Genomic DNA, 15,776 nt, shown 5'->3' with positions numbered 1-15,776 from the left:
CGCAAGTGGCGTGCTGTGTTCAGGTCACGTGTTATCAGACATTGGAAAAAATAAATAAACTGCTACTCCAAGATTCGATATGATATTCAAATATTTTTTGGCACCCTACCTTGAACTAGCTTTGTATGTACTTTGTATATTCTAATGTAAATCAGAAATTTGCTATTGTCCAAGTTTGGTAAAAAGTTTGCGAACCGCGATGAATTTCCACATGTGAAAATGGCCCTCGATACTAACAAAGTTGGGCAGGCCTGCTCGAAGGTATTTATTGTTTTGATGTATCGAATATTATAAGCGGTGACAATTTGGAATGAATTTCAAATAAAATAACTTGTGTTTTTTCCATGATTTCGGGTAACTCTATGCGATTAATGTATAGATAATTCCTAAATTATTAAAAACATAAAAATTTCATTGCTTCATAAGGACCGGTATTTAATGTAAATTTCAAATCACCTCATACAATGTACGCAATGATAGTGTTTGGCATAACTTCGGATTGTTCGATATTACAGAAACATTACAATTTTCATTTATATCAAAAGTTAATTAAAAACGGTCGGTATCAAAAAGTGACCCACGGCGTTTAATTTGTGACCAGCCAAGGCAAGAATAAAATAAAAATAAAATGCTAACATATCAGCGATAAAAATTGATAAAACCGGCCTTAAAGTAATCTAACAATAACTAAACTATTATAATGTACCGTCAGTTGGGCAGTCAGGGCGGCGATCGCTCATATTCAAATTGCTAAATCTCCGGGCTGGAAAGCTAATTTTTAAAACCCCCAATCTTTGACGCATGACTGCACCGCTGTGTACCATTATTCAGCTATTGACTCTGACATCGTTTATGACATAAGAATGCAATTGATCTGTTCAATTCTCGCAACGTCTTATCTCTTTCGGGAGCGCATCTGCAGACTGTTTTACGAACTATATGCTACTTTGCATTTTATTAGTTCCTCGCCTACAATGCCGTTTAGAAAACAAAATCGTTCAGACTTGAAATAAAAACCTACAAATCTGAAATAAAAATGGAGCAGTGTAAAAGTGCCTTCAAAGTTAGAGCTGATCGAAATATATAACACTATTAGAGTGGAATTCCCACCAAACTCTTTGGAACCGTAAAATAATTTAGCGCATCATTCTAAACGTTTTTGGTAATTCATATGCGAGATTACTCAAACGTTGGAACGCAAATATACACAAACAGAAGTTTAAGTGTAAAAAAATAAATCTTACTTCTTTTAGAAGTACTTACAAAATTATTGAATTCTGTTACTTAGTGTCACCTATTCCCCCATATTTATGAGTGCTTTAATCGGACATGCCCGTTAGAACCACGTGACGTATACGACACAAAAGTATGTTTACAATCTATTCAGATACACGACTTATTTTAGAGAAATAGTACAAACCATCATTAATTATTGTTAGAATATTGTAGGTATTCAATTTATTTCACAAGAGGAATACGCATTTAAATTTTATTACATTTGAGCAAAAAATATATTGCATTCGGGATAACTACAACAAGATCATTGTTATATTAAATTATTAGTTTTATTATATATTTTGCAGATCAATTTTTTGTACCTAGCAGACAAGATCATGGGGCCAAAAGCATTTCATGAATTCGCTCAAGTTGCCTCGACTGTTGAAGCAGGAAAAGTGCAGTTTGATGTTTGTAATCTGACAAGTGAAAAACTGAATGCATTTGCACAAGGAGCAACTGATTTTGGTTTGAAAGTAAGAAGTTGAAATAATGTTTTCAATGTTTTGAAATGTTTTGCATTCCGAAAGTTCAGTATAGATTGAATGAAATATGATATTATAATGCATTCTGAAACTCGATCTTTTAAAAAGTACCTATTAAATACGACAATAATATTTTTTAGGAAGAATTTCAACTCAGTGAATATCGTGCCCAATTCATTATATTAAAATTCACGAATATATGAAAATATTTCTATCTTCGTATATGATTATGGCGCGTTACTTATCGCATTTTTGACATTTATGTAACTAAATGAGTTTTATTGATATCCGTATTTAGGGACCATAAGGCGCAACGTATAATAAGGCGCACTCTCTAAAATTGCCCAAATTGGATTTAAGGCGCACCAGGCTATAAAGCGCAACGGATAATGAGGCGCACTTTCTAAAAATTGCTCAAACTGGATTTTTTGCGAACTTACGGCGCATCGGGCTAGGCGCAACTATTTTAAAGAATTATCGGGATACATTACAAAGCTATTAAATAACCCAACTCTACGAATGTTTTCCTGAATATTGTATTTTATTAAAGGAAAACAATCAAACAAAAAAAAAGTTAAATTGAATTTAGGAAAGACTGAAAAAATGCTAATAACGGCATTCTACTGCAATTTTTCTGAATGCCGATTGTTTTCGTCAGCGCGGCTTTTTACTTAATAAATAAATACCTTATTTTTGTATTTATTCTTTTTATATCACACGTTTTCATCGACATCGAAAAAATTGCTTAGATTGTTTTTGTTAATAGCGTCACGTGATATAAGTTCAACTGTTTTTAGGCATTATCGGGTAACAGTACAAAGATCATTACACAAATAACTTTTTAAATAAATATAATATTTTATAGATAAATATTTATAATATTTTTTATATTTAACTAAATATTTTTATAGTTATTGTATTTTAATCAAAGAAATCATTCAAAACAACCAAAAATTGAATAAAGGCTTCGAGATACTAAAAATTCTCTAAAACTTTTTGCCGTTAACATCGGTTACTCATGAGACCAGCGGAACACGTAAGACAATTAGTACAATTTTTTATACTAGGAATACGTTTTGTTCGTCAACAAAATGATCATTAAGTTATTATAGTCACGGTTTAAACCTGGAAGAAGATAACGTAATAGAACGATACTATGTATCCATCGTCAAAATCAGAAATTGTTGCGCGTATAGCCAGAATCGGCGCTCCCGTAGAATGAAAACCAAGATGGCGGACACCGAAATATAGTCTGGAATATAGTTGACGATCATTTTATTTCAATTTTCACTCTTTCTAGTTCTATTACGAATTCGGGGACTAGCCAAGTGACTCCCGTAGTATTTGCACCTGAAATTATGGCCTAACCCTAACGTGGTACACATGCTACATTCCGGTGTCCGCCATCTTAGTTCACAAACTACGGGAGTACCCCCAAATCTAGGTTTCGGATTAGGGCAAAACTTGGCTGTCCGATCTGGGATGGAGTCTTCATAACCCAAAGAATCCATAGCGATTGGGCCAGAGAAAAGGAGTTGGTCACCTGATCTGGTTATAAACTTTGTGTATATCAAATAAATAGATGTTTATAACATGAAACTTAGGTAATGGTTCAGGAATTACCCTGTTTAACCGAATTGTTTGAAATAGTCTATAAGCAAAAAATTGATTATTGCTGAATGAGCAGAGTTACTCAGAAATAGAATAACTGAGCAGGAATGATACTAAATTGTCATAGTTAGACCATTCCTCTTATTTATAAAGGATGTTTGCTCTCGGTTTTCCTAAGAACAATGACGTCATAAATGTATTCTCGGATTCAATATCTCTTAATTGGAGTAACCCCAGTTGTTGTTACAATATTTCCTTTGTTGTGAATATCAACTTGAAAGCAATAATTCCTATGTGGAGTGGCCAATATAGGACCCAATCCATCAGTTCTTGCCCAGTAGGTCGATTTACAATATTTGATTACGTTCCCTACTTTCAAAGCATATATAAATATTCAAATTTCAAAACCCACATAAAACTTTTTCATGTTCGTGAAGTATACTCTCGTTTAGTAAAAAAAATAGCCTAATACTACCAGATCATACATTAGGAAGACATAAAGTATTGATGCTCAAAAAGTTACAATCAGGCATGACCCATACACACAAATTTTGTAATTTTTGACGAAGCCGCGACGAACCCTTCTGGTCCGCATTAGACGCCTCACGAAGGTGTATAGGGCATGCAATTAATAATCAAGGGTCAAGTCATGACCTAGGGTCAAATCGCCTACCTGATATAATAGGGTGGGCTGTTGGTATTTGGTATTCCACTGTAGACTAAAATTGAAAAAAATAATAGACAGTGATTTGACCTGTTTGAAGGGCTAAAGTAAAAAAAATAACTGAAAAGGCGATAAGTTAGTTTCAACCGCCCTAAAACGAACATCACAAAATAGTTTGTATCGCTCGCTCTGCACGACCACTGTCGGTTTGTGGGGACGTCGTACTCACCAAAATACAAAGACAAACATGATAATACACGACTAATTCAGATATAGTATGTGTGCGAGAGCCGGATGTACAACCATGGTCCAACTTTACCGACGGTGAATGGCGATTGGATGAAATGATGATCAAAGGGAATATTGTCAATAAAGTATGGAGTGATATTTTGCTTTAAATATTATTTGATAGGTTGAAATACTGTTGGGGTAAAATTAAATCGAGTGTAGGCAATTATATTTAAATTAGGCGAGAATTTAGGATTTTCGAATACATATGCAAGACCTGGATGGTCGAAAACAACGTCTATGAATTGAAAATATTCATAGCGTGATCGTTATGGATCGGACTAAAGGTCAAGATTAATACTATATTCAAACCGTCTTATCAGTTTGCTAATCCCCAAAATTAACATCATAATTACACTCTCCCGTTATTTAAATCCTTTGCGACCCCTCTTCAATGAATAAAGTTGATGGCGAAGTGATAAACCTAAGAAAATTAATCAATTTTAATAAAAATACAAAACAAACGGATCTATTAATTATTTTTTCTGAACTTTGTCTGAGTGGCATCAATTACAGAAGCAAATGTATTTTGACATTTCACAACTAAAGTCTAGTAAGAGGCAAAAGTGCATCCATTCACCTGAGTATCTTCCTCTGTTTCATCACTTAAAAGTAAGGAGATGTAAACTTGTAAATGAAGTTTTTTATATTATGTTTATGCATTCTCAAATGTGAATCACACCAGTGTTTTTAAATTAAATTTTCTTCACGTGCGATTTACATGAGTATTTATTAAATCAATGTCGTTTTGATAAACTATCCGTAAATTTAAGATGTTTCGCAACAATTTTCTCCAGATTGTTGCTTAAATATGTTTGTTGGTTTAATGTATTAGATATTATATGAGGCCAAATTTTGAATTGAGTGGCGAATAAAATCACCTGTGTTTGTTTCTTTGAGTTCGGGTAGTTTTGTCCGATTTATGTATAAATAAGTGCATAAAGTAATAAATCAGAAAAATTTCATTGTACCATAAGGACCAGGATTTTAGGTAAATTTTGAATTACATTAAATAACGGACGCAACTATAGCGTTCGGAATATTCTTGGGTTATTCGATATTACAGAAACATAACAATTTATTTTCATTTTTTTCACAAGTGAATATAATTCTGTCGGTATCACTCCGAACTGTTTGTACTTTATTATCTTGTTATCATATCCTAAATGTTATGCTCGATGAACCATTATTTTTTTTTTGTGATCCCATGGATATACCGTAATGTGCTTGTTTTAAACACTGACCGATAAGTATGTTCTGCGTTAGCCGCAAACGATTTAACGCACTATGAAAAATCTATATATTTTACGCGAACAATGAGCCTGATCATTTCCTAGGAAGATAAAACGTAAGAGATGTTTGGATACAATGATGTAAATTACCAACAATTATCAATCAATGCATTAATCAAAAAATCTTTCAAAACAATCAAATATTAAATAAAAGATTAGGGATATTTAAAAGTCGCTAAATTTTTTGCCGTGAATATCGGTTATAAGTCAGTAAGCTATATTTCCGCAAATTATCCCGAGTCTGGCTATTATTTCTTTGCACTTCTAAGTCTTGTGACCCGAGGACGTGCCCCCAGCGTGAAAACTTGTTACTACTTTATCATCTTTAACATGGAGTGAAGTCAAGATATATTTACGTCTCATAATAGAAGAAAAATACTATACGAGAATAATTAATAATTTTGAAATCATTGTTTAACCCAAATATTTCAAACATTTTCCCTAAAAAAATTCAAAACATTTCTTCCGCATTGACGACAATCACTTTGGCGGCAAATGTATATGAATATTCTGCTACTTAGAATTGGCTGTTTAATCTTTTGGATTCTTGTTATTAAATTCGATAGGAACTCATGGTTTTACTTTTGGATTATGCATTTTCAGTAAATTGTAATGAAATATAAATATTTCTTTTTCTACAATGACAAATCTTTTTAAATGGGTACAAAACGCCAAATACAGATTTGCATTCCTTAAAAGAAACAAGAAACTTAACGAAAGTGTCGTTTTTGGCAATCACTGAACTGTTTACTGTGTTTAACCAATCAACGAAACCAACTGATATACAGTACTTAACAGCTAAATGTTCAATTTCCTCCTGGGGAAGTCTTTTGAATACACTGGGAAATAATATTTTTGAATCTGGATTAAGTTCCAAATTGGGCCATGGGCCACAATATAACTTAATATTACCAATCTTGTCCATGGAAACGTAGCAGGAGGCCCCCTGAAGTATATGCACCAAGATGGCGCACAACCTGATAACCCTAACCTGGTACACACACTATGTTCAGGTTGTGCGCCATCTTGGTGTACATACCTCGGAAGCACCGGAAAACGTAGCAGGAGGTGGGACTGCACACATTTTTTTTTTCGGAACTCGTGAGACAAATGAACTCATGAAACAAGCGGAACACGTACAAAAATTGGGACAAACTTTTTTTTAGATATTGTTGCGCGTGTATCTTAGGTATAATAGATATTAATAACATATTCTGTACTCTGTCTCTCTTTATATCACAATTATCCCTCTTCATGCGTATGTATTCAGCCTCAAGAAAAACGATACCCTATTTTTTTCGCGCTCGGAAATTTGAGTTTACTGGGGAAAACGAGTTATTATATAATCGTCTTGTAAGTGATGCTAAAAATAATCAAGAAGTGAATACGCAACCAAAAATTCCTCTAGATTAAAATGCGGCATGATAAAATAGTAAAAATAAACCACGAACACCATAAATGCACGACAATTCATGTTAAGACAATGTTAAATGCGACACCTGTTGCGGACAATACATATCGTCATCGAATTGCCTAAGTCATTTTTGTTTTTTTTTATAAAATAGTTATTTATGTAATGCTGCGCAACTGTCTGTTAACTCAGATTTTATCCCAAGAATTCCGAACCCCATAAAAATGAAGATTTTGTGTGGCATGCTTATTCTTGCTATTGTTTCTTCATAAAGAAATGTCATTGTTTAACGCAGGACTATTGTGACGTCACAAAAGCAAAATGGGATCTGCGAAGTACTTTCGAGTGTTTGCATCTTAGATTCTAGCTTAGCGCTTATGAATTTAAAATTTACACTCCAGAGTAGAAAAGTGTGCAATGGTGATATTCAATATGTTAGTCCAATTCACATTGATTGGCTTTTATTCAATGGTGCATTGCTCTTTTATTCTTTATATTTTTTATATATTGAAAGCCTTATTTTAGGTACAAGAGCAGAGCGCGGTATATTGATGAAATATATGTTTTGAACATAAAATTAATGTTATTGAAACAGATAAGCTATTTGTTGGATTAGACATCGTAGACACTGGGAATTACATTTGTTTTTCAAATGTTTGGTTCTCAGGACTGGTGTATATAGAGAAGTTGCAAAATTGCGTATGTTTCCAAGTCATAAGCACATTTCTGCGTAAGTCACAGTGCGCCATGGTGACGTCACATACCTGCGTCATACAAATTACCGTACATACTACGCACCCGGTATAATACCATCTCTTAAAAATATCATAATTCTATAATGTACCCTTTCATACACATTGTAAGACTAAAAATATAAATTCTTAACTTTTTTAAAGGAAAACAATGAAATGAAAATATTAATGAAAAATTGGGGAAAAAAAGACTGAAAAGTTGCTAATAGCGGCATTCTATTGCAATATTTCTGGATGCCGATTATTTTCGTTAGCATTGCGTGGTAATAATAAATACCTTAATAAATAAATACCTCTATCTCCGTATATATTATTTTTATATGACACATTTCCATCGACAGATGTATAACTTATGCCACGAGCACGACGATAACTATTTTTTTTTTTATCTCGTCCTGAAAATTTGATTTCAGTGAAATAACAGTAATGAACTCTTCATTTGAATTTTGCAATTCGAATAGTTTTTGTGGTAAATTGTGATAACTTCTTGTGAATTGCGAATAAATAAAAAAGTAGGGTATTAAATAGGCCAATAGTATTCTGTCAAATGCAACGTTATCAGTGGTTTAAAAGTCATGTTCTATTATTTTGTATCAAATTCACAAATGTGCTATATCTCAAACCCCATATATTCATTATATCACCGCTTGAACACATCGCAAATTTAACATTTTTTAAAACTCGTAAAGTTTATTGATATCCGCATTTTAAGGAACAAAATGCGCACCTGATTATATTGCGCAGTGTCAATAAATTGCTTAGATTGTTTTTGTTTTAGCATATGAAGGTTCGACGGTTTTTAGGCATTATCGGGTTACAGTACTGAGCTCATTACACAAATAACTCAATATTTTTATGGTTATTGTATTTTAATCGAAGAAATCTTCCAAAATAACCAAAAATTATAAAAAGCATTAATCGCTCAAATTATTACTCGAGCAGTATTAATAAGTTTTAATATCCTAAAAATACAATACAAACGACACATGATAATAAAAACATTGATAAGGTAGAATACTATCTCTTGAAAACATTTAAATTGCATCATTTGCATTTTCAAAAACACTGCTAGACTAAAATAAAATAATTTCCTAACTTTTCTCGGATATTTAATGCAATTTAGATAAATAGAAAGATAAAGGAAAACCCAAGTAAAACAAGAAAAGTTTTGAGCGCTGACAATGATAATTTTGCAATGTTTTTAAACATTCCTAAAAACGAAAAATTATAACATAAGTTCAAGAAATCAAATGTCCTAGTTTTAAGTTTTAATTTGGCCAGTAAAGCATTTCTCAAAAATATTAACGCTTGTGTTGTATTACGAGACTTATCTTCGTCCTCCCAATGTTATACGGAAACTTACTTTTATTATATAGTTGTGTTTCAAAAGTATACAAAATTTTGCTTAAGAATTCAAATCATCCTATAAATTGTTCGGAATTGATCCTATATTTATTCCTAATCATGCTAGAAATATATCATAGCTAACCGTATATATACTTTAATATATTCGTTGAATATTTATTTCACAGATCGATGATTTAATCGTATCTGACAAGACCATGGAGTGCGAAGCATTCCACGAATTTGCTGAAGTTGCCTCAATTACAAAATCAGGAGAAGTATGTTTCATCAACTGCAGTCTAACAAGTGAAAAACTGAAAGTACTTAGGCAGGGAGCTGCAAACTGTGGCTTAAAAGTAAGGAGTTGAGTTGAAGTAAACTTGTAGATAACGTTTTTTCATTATGTTTAGGCATTCTCAAATGTGAATCACACCAGTGTTTTGAATTAAATTTTCTTCTTTTCTTCACGTGCGACATAAATGAGTATTTATTAAGTTACCGTCGTTTTAATAAACTATTCGTAAATTTAGGATGTCTCGCAACAATTTTCTCCAGATTGTTGCTTAAATATGTTTGTTGGTTTAGTGTATTAGATATTATATGCGGCCACATTTTGAAATGAGTGGCGAATAAAATCACCTGTGTTTCTTTCTTTCTTTGAGTTCGGGTAGTTTTGTCCGATTCATGTATGAATAAGTGCATAAATTGATAAAATCAGAAAAATTTCATTGCTTCATAAGGACCAGGATTTTATGACAAACAAAAAACAATATTGTTGCGGTTTTTGTCATTCTCGTCAGAGCTATTTCACTAACGAACTTGGTCAACGAAAAAAATATGAGAATTTTTAGCAAGAAATTTTTGTTGCACGACATAGATTTGTGATTTCGTGCTTCATCAAATACGATGTAGACAGTTGATATTTATATAAAAAAAAAAGTCCAAATACAAACGCTAAAAAAATATGGACGCCCCATTGCGATAATGGTATTATTCTTACTTTTTCGCGCTATTTTTTTCACAATTATAAGTTCACAATTATAAGTAATTAATATATACAAAAACAATTTACGATAAAAAAAAATATTAATTATGATTCTTATTGATTTCTTCAAATTGAAAACTGAACAAAGATTTCGACTGAAACGTTGAATATTATTGTAAATAACCGGGTTGACAAACCACGGACCCGCGGGTAAAATAAAAATATAATGCTAACATATCAGTGATAAACATTGATAAACCCGCTCTAAAGTAATCTAACAATAACTAAACTATTATAATCCGTCAGTTGGGCAGTCAGGGCGGCGATCGCTCATATTCAAATTGCTAAATTTCCGGGCTGGAAAGGTAATTTTCAAAACCCCCAATCTTTGACGCATGACTGCACCGCTGTGTACCTTTATTCAGCTACTGACTCTGACATCGTTTATGTCATAACAATGCAATTGATCTGTTCAATTCTCGCAACGACTTGTCTCTTTCGGGAGCGCAACTGCAGACTGTTTTACGAACTATATGCTACTTTGCATTTTATTAGTTTCTCGCCTACAATGCCGTTTAGAAAACAAAATCTTTCATATTATACTTGAAATGAAAACCTAAAAATCTAAAAAAAAAATGGAGAAGTGTAAATGTGCCTTGATGTCGTTGAAAGCTGATTGAAATATATAACAGTATCAGAGTGGAATTCTCACCAAACTCTTAGGAACCGTAAAATAATTTGCCGCATCATCCTAAACGTTTTTGGTAATTCATATGCGAGATTACTCAAACGTCTGAGCGCAATTATACAGAAGTTTAAGTGTAAAAAAATAAATCTTACTTCTTTTAGAAGTACTTACAAAATTATTGGATTCTGTTAATTGGTGTCAGCCTTTTACCTATATTTATGATTGCTTTAATCGGACATGCCAGTTAGAACCACGTGACGTATACGACACAAAAGTATGTTTACAATCTATTCAGATACGCGACTTATTTTAGAGAAAATAGTACAAACCATCATTAATTATTATTAGAATATTGTAGGTATTTAATTTATTTCACAAGAGGAATACGCATTTAAATTTTATTACATTTGAGCAAAAAATATTTTGCATTCGGGATAACTACAACAAGATCATTGTTATATTAAAATTAATAGTTTTATTATATATTTTGCAGATCAATTTTTTGTTCCTAGCAGACAAGATCATGGGGCCAAAAGCATTTCATGAATTCGCTCAAGTTGCCTCGACTGTTGAAGCAGGAAATGTGCAGTTTGATGTTTGTAATCTGACAAGTGAAAAACTGAATGCATTTGCACAAGGAGCAACTGATTTTGGTTTGAAAGTAAGAAGTTGAAATAATGTTGTCAATGTTTTGAAATGATTTGCATTCCGAAAGTTTAGTATAGATTGAATGAAATATGATATTATAATGCATTCTGAAACTCGATCTTTTAAAAAGTACCTATTAAATACGACAATAATATTTTTTAGGAAGAATTTCAACTCAGTGAATATCGTGCCCAATTCATTATATTAAAATTCACGAATATATGAAAATATTTCTATCTTCGTATATGATTATGGCGCGTTACTTATCGCATTTTTGACATTTATGTAACTAAATGAGTTTTATTGATATCCGTATTTAGGGACCATAAGGCGCAACGTATAATAAGGCGCACTCTCTAAAATTGCCCAAATTGGATTTAAGGCGCACCAGGCTATAAAGCGCAACGGATAATGAGGCGCACTTTCTAAAAATTGCTCAAACTGGATTTTTTGCAAACTTACGGCGCAACGGGCTAGGCGCAACTATTTTAAAGAATTATCGGGATACATTACAAAGCTATTAAATAACCCAACTCTACGAATGTTTTCCTGAATATTGTATTTTATTAAAGGAAAACAATCAAACAAAAAAAAAGTTAAATTGAATTTAGGAAAGACTGAAAAAATGCTAATAACGGCATTCTACTGCAATTTTTCTGAATGCCGATTGTTTTCGTCAGCGCGGCTTTTTACTTAATAAATAAATACCTTATTTTTGTATTTAATCTTTTTATATCACACGTTTTCATCGACATCGAAAAAATTGCTTAGATTGTTTTTGTTAATAGCGTCACGTGATATAAGTTCAACTGTTTTTAGGCATTATCGGGTAACAGTACAAAGATCATTACACAAATAACTTTTTAAATAAATATAACATTTTATAGATAAATATTTATAATATTTTTTATATTTAACCAAATATTTTTATAGTTATTGTATTTTAATCAAAGAAATCATTCAAAACAACCAAAAATTGAATAAAGGCTTCGAGATACTAAAAATTCTCTAAAACTTTTTGCCGTTAACATCGGTTACTCATGAGACCAGCGGAACACAATTAGTACAATTTTTTATACTAGGAATACGTTTTGTTCGTCAACAAAATGATCATTAAGTTATTAGAGTCACGGTTTAAACCTGAAAGAAGATAACGTAATAGAACGATACTATGTATCCATCGTCAAAATCAGAAATTGTTGCGCGTATAGCCAGAATCGGCGCTCCCGTAGAATGAAAACCAAGATGGCGGACACCGAAATATAGTCTGGAATATAGTTGACGATCATTTTATTTCAATTTTCACTCTTTCTAGTTCTATTACGAATTCGGGGACTAGCCAAGTGACTCCCGTAGTATTTGCACCTGAAATTATGGCCTAACCCTAACGTGGTACACATGCTACATTCCGGTGTCCGCCATCTTAGTTCATAAACTACGGGAGTACCCCGAAATCTAGGTTTCGGATTAGAACAAAACTTGGCTGTCCGATCTGGGATGGAGTCTTCATAACCCAGAGAATCCATAGCGATTGGGCCAGAGAAAAGAAGTTGGTTACCTGCTCTGGTTATAAACTTTGTGTACATCAAATAAATAGATGTTTATAACATGAAACTTAGGTAAATGGTTCAGGAATTACCCTGTTTAACCGAATTGTTTGAAATAGTCTATAAGCAAAAAATTGATTATTGCTGAATGAGCAGAGTTACTCAGAAATAGAATAACTGAGCAGGAATGATACTAAATTGTCATAGTTAGACCATTCCTCTTATTTATAAAGGATGTTTGCTCTCGGTTTTCCTAAGAACAATGACGTCATAAATGTATTCTCGGATTCAATATCTCTTAATTGGAGTAACCCCAGTTGTTGTTACAATATTTCCTTTGTTGTGAATATCAACTTGAAAGCAATAATTCCTATGTGGAGTGGCCAATATAGGACCCAATACATCAGTTCTTGCCCAGTAGGTCGATTTACAAAATTTGATTACGTTCCCTACTTTCAAAGCATATATAAATATTCAAATTTCAAAACCCACATAAAACTTTTTCATGTTCGTGAAGTATACTCTCGTTTAGTAAAAAAAATAGCCTAATACTACCAGATCATACATTAGGAAGACATAAAGTATTGATGCTCAAAAAGTTACAATCAGGCATGACCCATACACACAATTTTTGTAATTTTTGACGAAGCCGCGACGAACCTTTCTGGTCCGCATTAGACGCCTCACGAAGGTGTATAGGGGCATGCAATTAATAATCAAGGGTCAAGTCATGACCTAGGGTCAAATTGCCTATCTGATATAATAGGGTGGGCCGTTGGTATTTGGTATTCCACTGTAGACTAAAATTGAAAAAAAAAATATATACAGTGATTTGACCTGTTTGAAGGGCTAAAGTAAAAAAAATAACGGAAAAGGCGATAAGTTAGTTTCAACCGCCCTAAAACGAACATCACAAAATAGTTTGTATCGCTCGCTCTGCACGACCACTGTCGGTTTGTGGGGACGTCGTACTCAACAAAATACAAAGACAAACATGATAATACACGACTAATTCAGATATAGTATGTGTGCGAGAGCCGGATGTACAACCATGATCCAACTTTACCGACGGTGAATGGCGATTGGCGAATGAAATGATGATCAAAGGGAATATTGTAAATAAAGTATGGAGTAATATTTTGCTTTAAATATTATTTGATAGGTTGAAATACTGTTGGGGTAAAATTAAATCGAGTGTAAGCAATTATATTTAAATTAGGCGAGAATTTAGGATTTTCGAATACATATGCAAGGTCGAAAACAACGTCTATGAATTGAAAATATTCATAGCGTGATCGTTATGGATCGGACTAAAGGTCAAGATTAATACTATATTCAAACCGTCTTATCAGTTTGCTAATCCCCAAAATAAACATCATAAATATCCGACTTTATTTAAATCCTTTGCGACCCCTCTTCAATGAATAAAGTTGATGGCGAAGTGATAAACCTAAGAAAATTAATCAATTTTAATAAAAATACAAAACAAACGGATCTATTAATTATTTTTTCTGAACTTTGTCTGAGTGGCATCAATTACAGAAGCAAATGTATTTTGACATTTCACAACTAAAGTCTAGTAAGAGGCAAAAGTGGATCCATTCGCCTGAGTATCTTCCTCTGTTTCATCACTTAAAAGTAAGGAGATGTAAACTTGTAGATAAGGTTTTTTTTATTATGTTTATGCATGCTCAAATGTGAATCACACCAGTGTTTTGAATTAAATTTTCTTCACGTGCGATTTACATGAGTATTGATTATGGAGTATTTATTTTTGGAACTCGTGAGACAAATGAACTCATGAGACAAGGGGAATACGTACAAAAATTGGGACAAACTTTTTTTCAGATATTGTTGCGCGTGTAGCTTAAGTATAATAGATATTAATAACATATTCTGTCCGTATTTATTCTCCTTATATCACAATTATCCCTCTGCATGCGTATGTATTCAGCCTCAAGAAAAACGATACCTATTTTTTTCTCGCGCTCGGAAATTTGAGTTTACTGGGGAAAACGAGTTATTATATAATCGTCTTGCAAGTGATGCTAAAAATAATCAAGAAGTGAATACGCAACCAAAAATTCCTAGAATAAAATGCGGCATGATAAAATAGTGAAAATAAAACGACGAACACCATAAATTTACGACAAATCATGTTAAGACAATGTTAAATGCGAAATCTGTTGCAGACAATAACATATCGTCACCGAATTGCCGAATCAGATTTTATCCCAAGAATTCCTAACCCCATAAAAATGGAGATTTTGTGTGGCATGCTTATTCTTGCTATTGTTTCGTCATAATGAATTGTCATTGTCTAACGCAGGACTATTGTGATGTCACAAAAGCAAAATAAGATCTGGGAAGAATTTTCGAGTTTTTGCATCTTAGATTCTAGCTTAGCGCTTATAAATTTGAAATTTACACTCCAGCGTAGAAAAGTGTGCAATGGTGATATTCACTATGTTAGTCCAATTCACATTGATTGGCTTTTATTCAAGGATGCATTGCTCTTTTTTTCTTCATATTTTTTAGATATGGAAAGCCTTATTTTAGGTACAAGAGCAGAGCGCGGTATATTGATGACATATATGTTTTGAACATAAAAATAATGTTATTTAGACAGATAAGCTATTTTTTGGATTAGACCAGTGTTTCCCAAAGTGGGCGATATCGCCCCCCAGTGGGCGAAAACGATACAGAGGGGGGCGAAAAAGATCAAGGGGGCGATAAGGGGGCGATTTCGCGAAACCTGTTTTATGTTCGGCGCACTTAATTCTGTA

At 33.0% G+C, this 15,776-nt stretch overlaps 1 protein-coding gene across 1 annotated transcript in view; it reads left to right on the top strand.

Annotated features, from left to right (window-relative positions):
- The window catches only part of LOC144419968 (uncharacterized), a 38,534-nt gene that overhangs the window by 15,718 nt on the left and 7,040 nt on the right, over window positions 1-15,776 (top strand). Inside the window, exons 6-8 of the mRNA XM_078110252.1 lie at window positions 1,584-1,751; window positions 9,311-9,478; window positions 11,289-11,456. Of these exons, the coding sequence (XP_077966378.1) occupies window positions 1,584-1,751; window positions 9,311-9,478; window positions 11,289-11,456 (504 nt within the window). The remainder of the gene's footprint in view (window positions 1-1,583; window positions 1,752-9,310; window positions 9,479-11,288; window positions 11,457-15,776) is intronic.

Source organism: Styela clava, chromosome 2 (genome assembly GCF_964204865.1).
Source record: "Styela clava chromosome 2, kaStyClav1.hap1.2, whole genome shotgun sequence".
In the NCBI taxonomy this organism is placed as follows: Eukaryota; Metazoa; Chordata; class Ascidiacea; order Stolidobranchia; family Styelidae; genus Styela; species Styela clava.
The sequence above is the reverse complement of the archived record's forward strand: the minus strand, read 5'-3'. Positions and strand labels throughout refer to the sequence as shown.